Genomic DNA, 15,752 nt, shown 5'->3' on the forward strand with positions numbered 1-15,752 from the left:
TTTATTTGTTGTTTCCAGAGATGTCAGCACTGTCTGTAATAAAGCAGATCTGACAACTTGGCAAAAGTAGGTTTGCAACCTGTTTTGGAAGAACTTTTTACCCTGGTCCTCTGTATAGATAAGACATTTTAGAGAACAACGACAAGACTAAACACCAGTCTCCAGTTAATTTAGAAGGAGAACCCCATCACATCTTAGTCCTGTTCTAGTTTTCACTCCCAAACCTCCTGAGGAACCCGTGAAAGTTGGCATAGTACGGGGCCCACTCTCTGCAGCAGAACAGTCACGTAGGAGGAAAAACAACCTCTGTCTTTACTGCCGAGAACCTGGATATATGCTTAAGGATTGTCGGTCTAAACTGAAAACATCTGTTGGTAAGACTAATGATCCGGTTCTGACGGTCCATCCTTCCAGTTATGGTCCTTGTCCTTTACTCACTGTTCTTATCTCTCTGCAGTGGACTAATGGTTCCATCAGTCTACAAGCCATAATTGATTCTGGAGCAAGCAGGTGTTTCCTAGACTTGGCAATTGCTGAAGCATTCTAAATCCCTATGGTGTCTAAATCTCATCTGTTCTATTGGAACTGGTATTGGGTTCTGAGCATAATTTGTTTTTGTATTTGGTTTACAGTCTTATTGCTCCCTCTTCAGTATATAAGCCTGCCTGAACCAAGACTCTTTGCTCAGTTGTTCTGAAGCTCCTATACTTCAGTACTGGTGAAGATTTTTATCTTTTTTTGTCCTGCAACCTACCTTGGACTTCTGGACTAATTATTAACCTTGCTTTTGGATTTTCCTTTTAATACCTTGTCACAGGAATGTAATACCCTATACTCTGCATCCTGGACTCCATCCCCGAACTCAAGCTTAACAATATCATTATTATAGTTGCCAAAGAAATTTTTTGTTGTTGCATATAAAACTTTAGAACAAAATCATTAAGTGTAAGTATAAATACATAACATAATGCAAGCATCCAAAATGTTTTTGGCATTATCAAAGCATACTAGCTACATTTTTATGTCTGAAAAAACATTTGCAAACGAAACGTGACATTAAAAAAAGAAAACATTAACACTCACACTAGGTGGCATTCTAATTTCAACAAGGAAGTGTAGCTTAGTGTAAGTGAAACAGCTGAACAATACAGTGGAAAAACTTTTGCGAAAAAAACAGCTGTAAAAAGTTAAAAAGAGGAGGGGTAAGTAAATAGGCTGTTCCTTTTCATTCTTCCTGCCACAGCGAAGTGTACAGAGGCCCGTACACAACACAGAATCACCGGGTTAAACGAGTTACTGACTTCTAGGTAATGTCAACAATATTCGTAATATAAAACTAGAGGGTCAGAGGCTTAGATATAATATAAGGAAGTTTTACTTTACTGAGAGGGTCGCAGATAAATCGAACTGCCTCCAAGCTGACGTGGTAGATGCTCATACATTGAGGAAATCTAAACATGCATGGGATGGGCATAAAGCTATCAAGAACTGAATGAGGTCTGAGTCTTTTACATCAGGAAATTGGGCAGACTAGATGTGTCAAATCGCTCTTATGTGCCAACAAATTCTTTCTTTGACAAATATCTCTGCCTGGAACATCTCATTTCCTGATCTTGAATCTATGGAGTTGTATTCTAATATCTAGGTCACTAAGAACTATGTGAATTGCAGTCCAGCATTACAGTGATAGGGACCTGTCTAGCTAGCTTTATGATAATGACACCTTCCAGTTGGTGATACCTGCTGGAATATACCATGCATGACCATTTAAAATGCAAAAACGTAACATTTTGACATTTCCAGCCTTTTCAGTGATGTGTTATTAAATGACTAATGTTTTAATTTTATTTAAAAAAAAAAAAAAAAAACAGGTATCCTAATGAGGTCTATGTTGTTGACCATTTCAAGAGCACTCCAGTCTTTAATCAGTATATTCTATCTGATAAAAGGTTATCACTGTCATCTGTAACCCTAGGAGATATATTAGTTGAACAAACTGATTTATTGCAGTCGGCATAAAAGATCTCTAAACTCACGGTACAATCTCAAAATCTTATTTTAGAAATAATAGCATGTGTAAAATGGAACTAAAATTATTTTTAATTATACTTCTTACAAAGCGAGTGCTATTATTTTCTTAAATTCTTTTGAAAATGTGCATAAAATGGTTAATTATGGGTTTTTCTATTCGTACCCAAGTGGGTGAAAGAAAGCTCTCAAAACAGTCTAGTTGTAAAGAATGTTTCTGGAATTTATTGATTTGAGAGTTTTCTGGGAGGTAAAGAAATATTTTTACTAAAGGTATATCCGGCAAGCATTTCATTTTGCAACCATAAATATAATTCTACATACTCCTTGGTGTTGCCAACTGTAACACATTAGTTGTGTTTGGCTAAAGTCATGTCATGGTAAACCCCCTTCCCAACTTTTGCGCTAGTAAACAGGAAGTGGGTATGCCAGGCCACAAATCTAGGCCAATGTGTTTACATATCACAGTGTTTGGTACATTGAAATGGAGAGCTATGATCTGTCTGTTGATAATGGCGCTCTAACGCAATCTATATAATTAGACAACGCTGACATTAAGTCATAAGGAGAAAATTGTGAATTATGTATTTTCAGCTAAAAGTATGCACAAACAGGAAGTATTTCAGCATTATCCACCAGCAGGAAGTATTCTGTGTAATCCATCACCTGTGTAGCACAAAAAAACACTCTGTTATTGGTGATGTCATATAGGGCTTAGTCTCACCTTACCATAACTGGATTCGTAAACACTTTTTACAGCACTGGCCTGCAGTACTCATTAGGTATATTTAGAAAGTATTGCCCATTTTACCCTTTTTGTTCCAAACCTCCCAACCTCCCTATAGTATAGTATAGTATAACTGGGCTTTTCCAACCCATTGCAGGGCTAGCATTGCTCCCTGATTGCAGACTTAACACATGGAGCTGGGGGGAGAGCTCGGAGTTCCAGCATCCATGGTATGGTCATATGGTGATAGAAAACATGGGACACTCAATGTGTTTCCATGTTATTTTTCCAATAAAAATATAACTGATTTTATTCAATAAGGCAATTGTCACGACTGCCATACCCCAGGAGCACACGCCACTAACTTGCAGACACACTCTAACATACCCAAATCCACATGTTTACATATTAACATACACACACTTTCACTTAACATACCCAGATACAAATGCTAACATACCACACACATACGTCCCCAGACACTAGCATACCCAGACAGAATCATGTTCACTGTCAGGGTTCCACCCTACCAGCCTGGACTATGTGATTATTCATCGTCATGTCTACCAGCAGCCACTAGTGGCCACCCTTCCAATAACTAATTACTTGGGACAGCTGAACCCCTTTACTTGGGTTTAGCCCTACCCTTTTATACCTGCTCTGCCCTTCAGGCTGGACCTTTGCATTGTTTACTTCATTCTGATCTTCTGTGTATGACCTTGGCTACATTCACAATCCAGATATGTGTACCAGACTTACCTACCTGTCCAGCCGTTTCCAAGCTGTGCACCCTGTCTGAGGGCTTCCAAGCTGTGTGCCCTGCCATTCTGAGTTCCCCTGTCCTTGCTACAGTTTCCTTGTCCTTGCTACAGTTTCCATGTCCTTGCTACAGTTTCCCTGTCCTTGCTACAGTTTCCCTGTCCTTACTACAGTTCCCCTTTATTCTTCGTATTCCTGCTTTTCTGTCTGTCATGTGCCGATCCGACCTGCTGGCCCGGGTCCTGACATTCACACACTAACATACCCAGACACACATCCATACCCAGACAGAGACTAGCATACATGCCCAGACACACACTAAAACACTGTTGCAGACACATCATAATATATCCAGATAGACACTGGCATACAGACCTAGACAGATACTAACATACATACCTAGACAGATACTAACATACCCGGGCATAACAAGACACTTACATACTCAGATAGTATGTGCCTGGGTATGTACGCTACATACACACTAAAATACCTATAAACACAGCTCACTTACCCCAGAAAGACTCAGCCGTTCTCTGATGCAGTTCACCCTGCAAACTGCTGCACTACCACCACTGGGTACCGGGGAGTAGTGATTCCCCAATGTCAGCTGAGTGCCAGAATGATCGCAAGGAAGCAGTCAGATAGAGGTGACCCTGCGCTCCTTTTATTGAGTACCAGTTAGAGGGAGATCCATGATCTCCCCAACCTGCCCTGCTCCTCCAGCTGATCTACGTAGATACCATCTACGCAGATACCAACTGATACTCAATAAAAGTAGATCTGCTCTTTAGGCTGGCGCCTACCTTGCCTATAAGAAGTGCAAGCCCTGTACCAGTTTGTTATTGTGTGTGATTGTAAATTATTTTGCTGATCCTGTTGTAACAGCACTGTGGAATCTGCAGGCGCTATAAATGTAATGTAAGGTAATGGCTGGAGCTGCAATTAACATGAAGTGTAGGGCACCACAACCTCTACTCAAACTACAATTCCCAGAAGTTCAGCCAGCAGAACGGGTGCTGAATATTATTGTAGATGCAGTCAAGAACAGTTGGTGTTTGTACTACAGACTTATAGCAACCCCCCCAAACCAAATCCACAGCAGAATCATGACATGTGCTTTCCACAGCAGCTGCCAATCCTTAATTATAAAAACCTAACCTTTAATGCTCCAGTGGGACTCAATATCCAAAGATTCTTAACATACCTGACTGGCTGAGAGTCATGGGAGCTGAGGTATTAACTAATAGCTGCAATACATGTTTGAAGTAAAACTACCTTGTGTTTGCAGCAGGCAGAGACTGTTTGCAGGAGACTAGACCAAGTTAAATAAAAACTTTTTACCAGGTGTTGTTTTCTTTATTTTCCTTTATTATTCTTTGCCCAGGTGTAAAGGGCTAGTTCTGAGTTAAGTAATGAAGAAACTGGATCATGTGTCCTGCGACTCATTGTTAGACTGGACGCATCTGGGTAGTGGAACTTTTGGCTCTATATACAAAGCGAGGCACGTTGAATGGAATTTAGATGTAGCTGTGAAGACACTAAATAGGTAAGCCTGACTTTAAACCTCTGTATATGCCATCCAGTCAGTGTTCATTATTATGGAAACGTTGTATCTAGCACCGTCTACCTTTTTCCTTTCCTATGAATACATTTCTATCCTTGCTTTTATTCATTTCTAATTTTGTAAATTTTTTTTGTAAATCTTCTAATTGCATATATTGTTCTATATCAAGGTAGATTAATCATTATGCTTTTTCCACATATATATTATAGGTATATATTTGTATTTTTCTATTTAAATGGTATTTATTACAAAATATTTGGTACACCTACAAATATATATCTCAAAGATAATTTTAATTAGAATATATAAATGGAATTGTATGGGACAACATAGCCATGCAACGCTACAGAAAATGTTGCTAATTATCGTCAGTAGGTTATGGATTACATACAGATTTTAATGTATTTAAGATATTGTTCCTCCTAAATTGCAGAATTGAAAATCCGGCACTGTAGCACTATTGAATGTCAAGTGTTGTCTTCTTCTTAAGAATTAATTCTCAGGCACTGATAGACTTACTATTAAAAACTGTAAAAGCTTCTCAAACATGTGATTGTGTTTTCTATGTGATAAACCTTCAGATTAAAGAATAAAATGACAGATCTGTTAATGTTTACTAAATATGCTAGAGAGTTCAATAAATGGAGCAGCACCACTTAATCTAGATTGGGATGTTGATGTTTAGTTCTTAATATATCAATATACCAGGTCTTTGTATTGCCCACCTTGAGGACAGTCAACTCAAACAAGGCTGGACACAATTAAATTGCATTTAAAGGAGATATATACACAATTCTTTGTCTGTTTATGGCATTCGTGGTCAGTTTCACATCCTTAGGGTACACAGAAAACACCATCAGAATTTCTTAGTGTCGCTGATCTCAAATTCTACATGCAACAGCAGAAAAACCTGAATAATAGCTAGAGAGAAGAAATTAGACCTCCAAAATAATGGACAAGAAAAAACCTGTAGAATACGCGAGAAGGCAGGCAGAGGAAGAAAAGGTCAAATATTCTTCATTGTGCTAAGACTTGCAGGATTTTTAAAGCACCTTTATTACTGTATTATAATGTATCTATAATGTATTTTATAATGTATCTGGTGTAATCCTGTCCCTTGATGAAGACAGACTATGTATTGGGAATATCCTCTGTTAGCTAGTGTTAAGAAGATTCTGCACCATTAAAACTAATGGACTATTTTGTTTCAATAGCCAAATATTTTGTATAGCTAGCGGTATACACTGCCAATTTAGACTGTTCTTTAGTAACTATCCTTCATACTTCTCACCCTCCTAAAAGTTGACAGAACCTATAATATTCAACAACAAAAAAGTGAGATAACTTTGTGGGGAGCTATATCCATGGAAACCTCAAAAAGCATACAACTGGCTCATTATATTGGGCCTCAAAATACAGGATTTTAGAAGCTAACAGATACCCTTTAAATTATGATTTAATGATTTCATCTATAGTCATATGGTTTCAATTTAATATACCATGTTCCATATCACTTTTCTATTTTGTAGTATTTCTCCTTCTTTTTCTCTCTACGATAAATATTGTACATGATTTAACCTTCTACCGTTCTCTGTTTGTTGTATATAGTATATGTAGAGTTGACAGACAACAAAAATTGACAATACTCTCCATGAAATCATTATCCGTAATTCCACTGTTATATAGTGAACTGTTCATTCTTTCAGAAGTGTGCCCCATGATCTGCAGGATCTTATTTCTGAAGCACAAAAGATGTATGCTGCTTCCGCTAGCCAGCATGTTACCCGTTTGTTTGGGATTTTGGAGGATCCTTTGAAGGAGAAGCATGGTATTGTTATGGAGTACATGGAGAGGGACAGCCTCTACCACTTGATAAGTTATTATTACCCCATCCCTTGGGCACTAAAATTCCGCATCCTTCATGAGGTAGCATTGGGCATGAACTGGCTGCACTCTCTCTCCACGCCTCTCTTACACTTGGACCTCAAAACCAAAAATGTCCTCTTGAACACAGATCTGCATATAAAGGTGAGACACAGGGCCACATACATCAAATCCGCATTCATTCTATGTGATGCACTGACAAATGGAACTGCTCTGGATTACATTTCTTGTGAGATAAATCATTAAACCGTCCCTTTAACAGTAAATCCTGTATGTGTTGAAAAGACTGTCACACTGTAGCCACCATCAGAAAAGAACAATGTAGGTTGAGCCAAATGCATTTATTCAGCAAATGTTGTAATTTTGTAGTTTATATTGAGTAGTTTGGCTATGCAAACAAAATAATACAAAATGTATACACTGATCGTATAGTCATATTAAGTTTTCATTAAAGTACAAAATCTCACAACATAAAAAGTTGATGAAATATTGAAGATATTTAGGTTGTGTTGAGGAGAGGAAAAGGGAAGAAAACATGGGATATGGTGTTGGCAAAGTCGACCCAAAGTGCTAACCACATATATCATACATGGTGGCACTGTTTTTTTTTATTACAGATGAAAATTTTTTTTTTTGCATTTGTATCATTATAAAATTTGATGCACATTTTGCTTTAAACTAGGCATCTATGAATAGCTTAAACTTGGGGTTGAAGCTGTTTATACAGTTGTCAATAACTATAGCAAAACTATAGCAAAAATAGTTAGTCAGTAACTATAGCAAAACTAGGAAAACTGGCCTAGACTCCCAGAGGAAATGTATCGAACACACAAAGGGTTAAAGCTATTTGTATGGGGTGCAAGACATTTAATTCAAACATGTCATATGTAAGTGGACTTTGCCCTTTTTTTGCCCGTATTACTGTAACACTACACCTGAGAAGAAAAGTGTAAGTTTTGCTACCTACCTATATACTATTGTTTTTTCAGGTTTCAGACTTTGGGCTATCCAAATTTACTCACAATTCCCCTAACTGTGACACGGACTCTGAGTGTGTAGGTGGGACCCTAGAATACATGCCCCCCGAGGCATTTCAGGATGGTTATGTGCCAGACAAGTCAACTGATGTTTACAGGTAGCCCTCTCTTTTTTTTTTGCTTGCAATTATGATGGGTGAATTGGGATACATATTTCCACTTATTAAATGCAATGTGTACTTTAAGTTATTGGTAAAATTAACAGAAATACAATACAACAATAATTCTTGGTCTGTCCATTGAATGGGCTAAGTTAATAGCAAATGCAGAGGGAAAGAATGGTACCATGTTAGCAAGGAGAATCGACAGTAGTCTAAGTAGTTTTGTAATAAAGAAATCACAAAAGTGAAGAAAAAAGTATATGTTCAATGGCAACAGAAAACATAGTATCTAAAGCAAGCTTTCAGGTCACTGAGGTTCCTTCTTTATCTCTAAGGTTTGAAGCCAATGTCATAAATAATCTCTACGCCAACGTATGAATCACCACCACCCTTACGCAGTTAGTAGATCCTTACTTAGTATTAAGATGTGGCAAACCATGTCCTTAGTAAACTTGTGTGAATGCTATTGTGGTACTTTTTCAAATGTATTTGTCCGTTGTATTTCAGCTTTGCTATCTTGACCTCTGTGGTACTAACTGGAAATGAACCTTATCCAGGTAGGTAATATAACAGTAAAAATTCCCTGCTAGAAGGTAACTGCAAATTATGTTCTGATGGACTGTTTATCAGTGACATAAGTGATAATCTTTAAATCTGCGCATAAAAGTGCACCTATTACCAAACATAAATGTGACATTAATGGGTAGAGTACAAAAAAAGAAGTTTTCACATTATTTTTGCAATATTCACACTTACATTTCTTTGTAAACTTCTTTTAAATGGGTTCATAAAACAGAAAATAGAACGTAGAACTATGGGTTGACACCAGTCCTGTGCCACAATACTGAGGGGCACAGTGCTTGAGGATTGGGGTCTCCAGTGCACAGCTTCTTGACAGGCTGCTTGGAATCTCCCTTGTAAATGCCCCAATCATACTGTAGAGGTCTTTTCCCCCGCACCGCTTGTTTCTCTGTGACGGCACACCAAGATATGAAATCAGGTGCTGGCACACATCTGAAATCCATTTTTTCATACGGTATGTTAAAAATTTTGGCACAATATAAACATACCTTTAAACTTCCCAAGGTAGGCTTCCTGGAGGTTTCCTCATTCTGGAGGAGAGGCTTCACAAGGGGGGTGAGGCTAGACAAATGTGGGGCAGGGCTTGCCCCTTCAGAAACCCGAAAGTGTTCCAATGTGGACCCAGGGAGGCAGCACTACACCCAGAGGCTCTAGGTTATACCTGGAGAGTATACAGGTATAAATATAAAGACGCATAGGCATTTTTTTATGTGACAAGTTTATTTTAGCTGATCAAAATGACACAAATTTTGGAGATCGTGAAATCGTTGTTTTCACGATCTTGATATCACGATCAATATGTGAACTGGCATGTTTACCTAACTAACATTACATATTCACATTATAAACAACATCAAATGATATGCATCTCTCTCATACATGTATGCCTTATATAATATGAGCATAATATATGGTACACAAGTTTACTTACTGTATGAACAAATCTACACGTGTAGAAGCGAGGTTTCTAGGTAGAGGATTCCTTTTGACACGTAAGTTTGTTTTAATCTTATAGCCTGAGAATTGATGAAGACGAATTTATAAACAACTACCAGGTTTCCTTGGTGATATCCTATCTATTTGACTCAAATCAGTCTGAGTGAATCTGTCATCACTTGTGCTATTTCTTGCAGAACCGTGTTTGAATGGGATTCAGTAACTCAAACTTAATTGCACTTTGTTTATAGCTTTCTTATGGTGCTCAAAGTTTCTATCTGAGTATCTGTCTAGGTGCCCAGTTCATTCAAATAAGACCAAAGTCTGCTTTTTCCAACATTTCTTTCTTTGAGAGTTATTTATAGCCAGATGAATGCAATCACATAAGAATGATGAGAACTTGCAATCACTCTGCCTTTGAATAGCTCCAACACGGGTTCTGATTCGTCTTCAATGGCTTTAATTATGACATGTCTTTCTGCAATGCACTTTCTTTCATTTATTCTCCCATTTCTGTTAATTGCTGAATTTTTTTTTACCATATAATTTATATTTTTTAACATTTTTGCCGTCTTATCCCATACAGTTTACTAGAGTTTGTCTCTTAAAGGGGAAGTTTCACTGTAGTATTTTTAATATCCATTAACTCTCTAATGTGTTAACAGCAACAAACTATCAGTATCAATTATAAATGGGACAAACCTTTATGATACATTTCTAGAAAGAATTTGTTATAACATTTCTAATGAAATCATTTCTAATGATATATTTACTTGTACAATAGGGTAGGTGGAACAGCAGCTCTAATAAAATGCGTCAAATGCCCTGAAATTTGTTTCTTGCAGCGCTGTCACTAGTTCTAAATTAAGGGATTTGCGGGCCCCTCGCCTCCCCCTCGGCACTACAATAACCTACAACTATGAAAAACTAGGAGTAAGTCGGAAATTATTTCAGGAAAGAAGGGTACCAATGGGCCTGTTATTTGGACATGGGCCTGTAGTATTTTAACCCCTTAAGGACAATGGGCGGTATCAAAACCCATTGAAAACAATGCATTTTGAGCCCATACAGGTACGTTAACGTAAAAAAAACCCTGCCCTTAAAGCCATTCAACAAGTTGCACAGTGTGTATGAGTATCTTAAATGGATACATTTTGCCCAGACATTTTAAACCATCAAATCTTTCTTCTAACTTCCACTAGATCTGACTAAGCTAAATGGAGACACCATATAAGAACCAATAAACACACTGTACATGTGCAGACAAGGAAAAGAGAAGTCAGTGCAAGTCAGTCGGTCCTCTCAAGTGACAATCGCGCTGTTCCACTAGAAGTTTAAAATGTTTAGGTGGTTTGGCTGTTCTCATAGCACACTTTGTGGTGTGATTAGGTGAGAAGGTCGTTAACTGCTTACATCCATCTTGGCCGAGAATGGTCATTCATTTGCTTTTAATGGAGGAGTTTGAGTTGCTCCATACATGCTATGTGCAGAACCTATACAGCTGATTGTCAGAACTGCTCTGCCCTAATACTAGGAAAACCCCCCAATACTACAATGTTTCAGATACCTTTTAGACTAACATTCAACAAACAAATCCATATTGAAATGACTAGATATTTCAGTGGCCCCTTTTTGTGACATAAAAGACCAATTTTTTTCTCTTTAGTAATTATATTTTTTTTCCCCTCTGGGGTCTTAGTTGATTGCACTATTGCCAACTCTTCAACAGCAACTCACATTAGTGAACATGTTATTCACTTTTATTCCGTAGATGCCGAATCCTTTCTGATACGTTATCGTATACCTAGGGGAGACCGGCCAGAATTATGCTCTGAAGAAGAGAAGCAGTATGTAAAATGCCTTAGTGCAGCAACAGAGCTTACTAAACAATGTTGGCACGATGACAAACACAAAAGACCTCCTTTCAGCAGTAAGTATGATAGCAGTATGAGTACACGTGGTAAAAAAGCAAGCGTTGTTAGAGTAGAAGAACCATTACAAATATGCATTTAACAATTAAGTATTATTGTGGGGACCTTGAGGGAGACTCATTGGCATCAGTACTGTTAGCTGGTATCACAGTCAAAGCCCCAGTTGCCTACAGGACAGGCCAGTTGGAAAACTAGGCATAGGTCCTGTGTGGTGATTCTATATAGTCCCTCCCACGTACCTTTACTACCATCAGATGCCATCCTTTAGTGTGGAGATGAGGATTTTCATATTTTATACTCTCCTATCTCACAACCACCTAACATTTTCTGACCTATGCATCCACACTTCCCTCCCTACTTGCAGTGGCGGGTTGGGCCAGGGGGCAATTGCTCCCCAGGCCACCCTGAATCCGGGCCGGTGGGCCGGCCGGACGACAGGCAGATGAACATTCAAAGCAGCTGCAAAGTTCAAAACTAAGCGGCTGCGAGCGGGATTGAACGCGGCTGAGGCACGCCCATTGGGCGGCGCGGTGCGTGCACGCCGGCCGCTTTAATTTCATTAGGCGCCAGAGGAGTGACTGCCGCTTTCAATGTCGCTCGTAGCCGCTTTGGTGGTGCAATGGGCCACTTGACTAGACTTGCCCCCCATCCTTTAGGCTGCCAGCCCTCCCCTGTCTACTTGACACACATAAATGCCCTCAAAGCACATTCCACAGAATGAGAGCTATTATCGGTATGACTTAGCTGAAGAAAGTAAGTTTCATAAAAACATAAAAAAACCTGGAAATATTATTAACTTTGTTGTGCCAGTCTTTTAAAGTTGTTTTCTTGTTCATATTAGTTTCCTTTCATTCCCACCAAAGAAAAGCTCTGTTTCCAGGACCATTCTTTTTTTTAGGCAGATCTGAGTAGTTGTCCATATGCAAAAAGATAGATGACACACTGTAGAGTGTGCTTTCTTATCATCTGTTTTATTAATAATTACATCTTCAATAGATTAGTATTCAAACTGAAAGAAATTGTCCAGATTCAAATTCTTGTTCTTGGGTAGAACATTTTGTTCAACAAATTTATAAATGACCTGGCAATAGGTATTGAAAGTCATAAACAGGACTATGCATAGGACACGTGGTCATTCATTTAGAATGGAAGAAAGGAGATTTAGTCTAAGGCAGAGGAAAGGGTTTTTTACAGAATTCTCTGCCTACAGAGCTAGTATTATTAGACTCTGCACAGACATTTAAACAACTGGACAAATACTTGCAAAAACATAATATTCAGAGATATAATTTTTAGATTGCGGGGAAACAGCTTCTTTATCCAAGGAGAGATCTGACTGCCATTCCGGGGTCAAGAAGGAATTTTTTCCCCTAGCTTGTGCAAAATTGGAAAGAGCCACAACTGGGGTTTTTTTTGCTTTCTTTTGGATCAACAGCGAGAAATACAGATATGGGAAAGACTGAACTTGATGGACGCATGTCTTTTTTCAGTCTATCTAATAATTTGTTCCCTCTGTATATCGTTTTACTGGTTCTGTATGGAGTAATCTTATGGGACTGAGCCTTAAGAGGTCCACTATACAGGTTTCTGAAGTCTGCCCTTTTGTATTCGAACGTAGGTCATGCTGAAATATAGTTCTCTTTCTCTGCAGAATGCTGTAATCAGTGGGAACAGTTCTTTAGGGCTCATAAGAATGATATACTTATTGCAGTGCGGGAAGTGCAAGACAAGATGGTGAGTTTAAGGTACCAGGTATGCTTATGATACACAAATTATCCCAAGGCACCGTTAACCTGGAAATATAGAATTTAGAATATATTCTGCTGTTGTGAATTAAAGTGTAGATATAAAATTCCCTAAAAGGATAATAACATTGGGAACTTCCTGAGCCTCCCAGGGTACCACCTCCCACAAATACGTCTCCAGCTGCTGTCCATTCTGATAAGAAAATCAATTGAGACATTTCAAAGTATTCCTAACAATTGTTCTTTTGTTAATTAAGATGTCATCCACAGCAACGGTTTCAGAAACACCAAGTACGTCAACGATAACCAGCTGCGATATGACAGAAGCAATAAAGAGAATGGAGAACTTAAACATTACACAGGAACCATCAGTCCAGCAACGTGAGCAAGGCGTATAGGGCGCTTACCATCTACTAGTCACTCATCACATTATTTATATGTATACTAAAACATAGTTCTACCCGTTCTATGGAATAAATGTTAAAGTGGACCTGTCACATATGCAGCTCTCAAGCACTCATTCAGATTATATGTAGTTAAGGGATCTGGATATTTGCCTGATAAGTGGACTCTTAAGCTCAGGCAGTTCCAACCCTGTGTTATGCTCCAAGCTATGTATAAAGTGGTAGGCTTAGGTAAAAGAGGGAGCCCGTGTAAAAATGGGTAAAGAATCCAAAAATGACATACCTTTATCGGTACGTCTATGCCCAGAATTCCTAGAGTACTTTGGAATCTTGTTACTTTTGTGACTTCAAAGCAGTATTAGACATGAATATATTATCATATTTGTACTGTGTTGTGCTTATAATACACCAATAATCAATAAACACCTAGTGCTTCAGAACATATACTTATATGTACATACATCTTACATGAAGGTATATATATATATATATATATATATATATATATATATATATATATATATATATATATATATAAACTATCTTAAAAACTTCCTGCAGATGCGGTACCAATGATTAATAGACCAGGCAACATACGGGAAACCCAGCACAAACCTGCAAAGAGTGTGAAAAACAGCATACCCAATCCCAACCAGACAAGGCCAATGGTAAGAGGTTCATCCTTCAATATCTACAGAACAGGACAGGAAATGCATCTACAGATACTATTCTATTCTTTCCAAATATGTTATTGAAGAAAGAACTGTAGAAATTTACTACTTGTTGAACTGAAAGGAAAAACAAATGCAGATAAACTCTCTTCTTTTATTTGCAGCCTTCTTTTACACCTTCATTTCCATGTAAGTACAATATTTTTCTTGAGGTTTTGTTTTAGGCATACTTCTTATTATCTATTGAAGCTTACTTCAGCGCTTTGCGAACATATGGAACAGATCAGTGACCATTATCAGTGACCAAAGATACCACTTTTTCTTAAATCAGTTAATAAAAACTAGATTAATTTTGTGATTAAACTGTGTTTTAAATAAGCAAAAAAAAATTAAGTTTCCTTTGAACCCTTGATGCCCAAGAATGTGTTGCTTTACCAAATAACCCTAATATTACTGGGCTGTATTTATTATTTGGATGTAAAGTACCACATGAAGACTAATCACCAGAGGAATCAATCTAAAGCTGATATCTTATAACCTTTTATACACAGATGGTAGAATTAAACCTTTATCTGCTTTTTATTTCAGTTAATGCAATATATATTTATGGGGACACCAATGGAATACAGATTGGAAACAACAATGTAATGAATATAAAACACACACATGAAAAAACTTGTCAGCGGTATCACAGTAAGGGAAGTAAGGGACAGGCTCCTGGCCAGCCTCCCAAAACACAAACATCTGTGCAGAAGGCAGCAGATACACGCAATAATATACAACAATCCCCCGTAATACCTGGGGCAGTGCAAAGGAGCCATACCTCTCAAAGGAGCCATACCTTAATCACATCAAATATATCTAATGTTGCCAAGAATGACCCAAAACCCCTAGAGGGTCCTATTACAGGCAGCGGAAATACATCATCCCAACAAAATCAACATCACCGTGCAGAGCAGATCCAAGCTAAGCCACAGATTCAAATACAATGCCAGCCACCACCAAGCCAGCCAAGTACCCAACACGACAAAGATGCAGCTCCTATAGAGAATTCAACATAGAACAAAAAATTAATAAAGATGAAATGCTCTTATCGAACTGATTTTAAAGTGGTGAAACAAACTTTAAGGATGTTGCATCCCAAAATGCCAACTGTATGAAATTACTGTAACAACACAGTGTTGTTTAGCTTTTTTACCATTAAATTCATGTAAAATCTCACAATGTGTTATGATTTAATATATTTATATTATATATTTTCAATCAATATTATACTTGTCACAAGAAGTGAATTGGAAAGTGAGTGTCATGTGGACCAACTATGAATGTGTCTATGTATGGCCTTTAAGGAGATGGTATCTTTATGCCTTGTAATGTGGC

At 38.0% G+C, this 15,752-nt stretch overlaps 1 protein-coding gene across 1 annotated transcript; it reads left to right on the forward strand.

The window, feature by feature from the left end:
* The first annotated feature begins 1,190 nt into the window (after positions 1-1,190).
* RIPK3 (receptor interacting serine/threonine kinase 3) lies at positions 1,191-15,433 on the forward strand. Its single transcript, XM_053447951.1, has 11 exons — positions 1,191-1,307; positions 4,902-5,063; positions 6,788-7,109; positions 7,955-8,100; positions 8,611-8,660; positions 11,393-11,551; positions 13,204-13,286; positions 13,555-13,678; positions 14,263-14,369; positions 14,537-14,561; positions 14,961-15,433. The coding sequence occupies exons 2-11, from the start codon at positions 4,930-4,932 to the stop codon at positions 15,431-15,433; spliced, it is 1,623 nt and encodes a 540-aa protein (XP_053303926.1). The 5' UTR covers positions 1,191-1,307; positions 4,902-4,929.
* The last annotated feature ends 319 nt before the right edge of the window (positions 15,434-15,752 follow it).

The sequence above is a fragment of the Spea bombifrons genome, chromosome 1 (genome assembly GCF_027358695.1).
Source record: "Spea bombifrons isolate aSpeBom1 chromosome 1, aSpeBom1.2.pri, whole genome shotgun sequence".
Lineage (NCBI taxonomy): Eukaryota > Metazoa > Chordata > Amphibia > Anura > Pelobatidae > Spea > Spea bombifrons.

Bases quoted from the DNA above. Each gene is read 5' to 3' on its own strand.
- RIPK3 (XM_053447951.1), top strand. From the start codon at position 4,930: ATGAAGAAACTGGATCATGTGTCCTGCGACTCATTGTTAGACTGGACG. The intron at 8,101-8,610 runs GTAGCCCTCTCT...GTTGTATTTCAG, and splicing joins AAGTCAACTGATGTTTACAG to CTTTGCTATCTTGACCTCTG. The intron at 14,370-14,536 runs GTAAGAGGTTCA...TTTTATTTGCAG, and splicing joins CCAACCAGACAAGGCCAATG to CCTTCTTTTACACCTTCATT.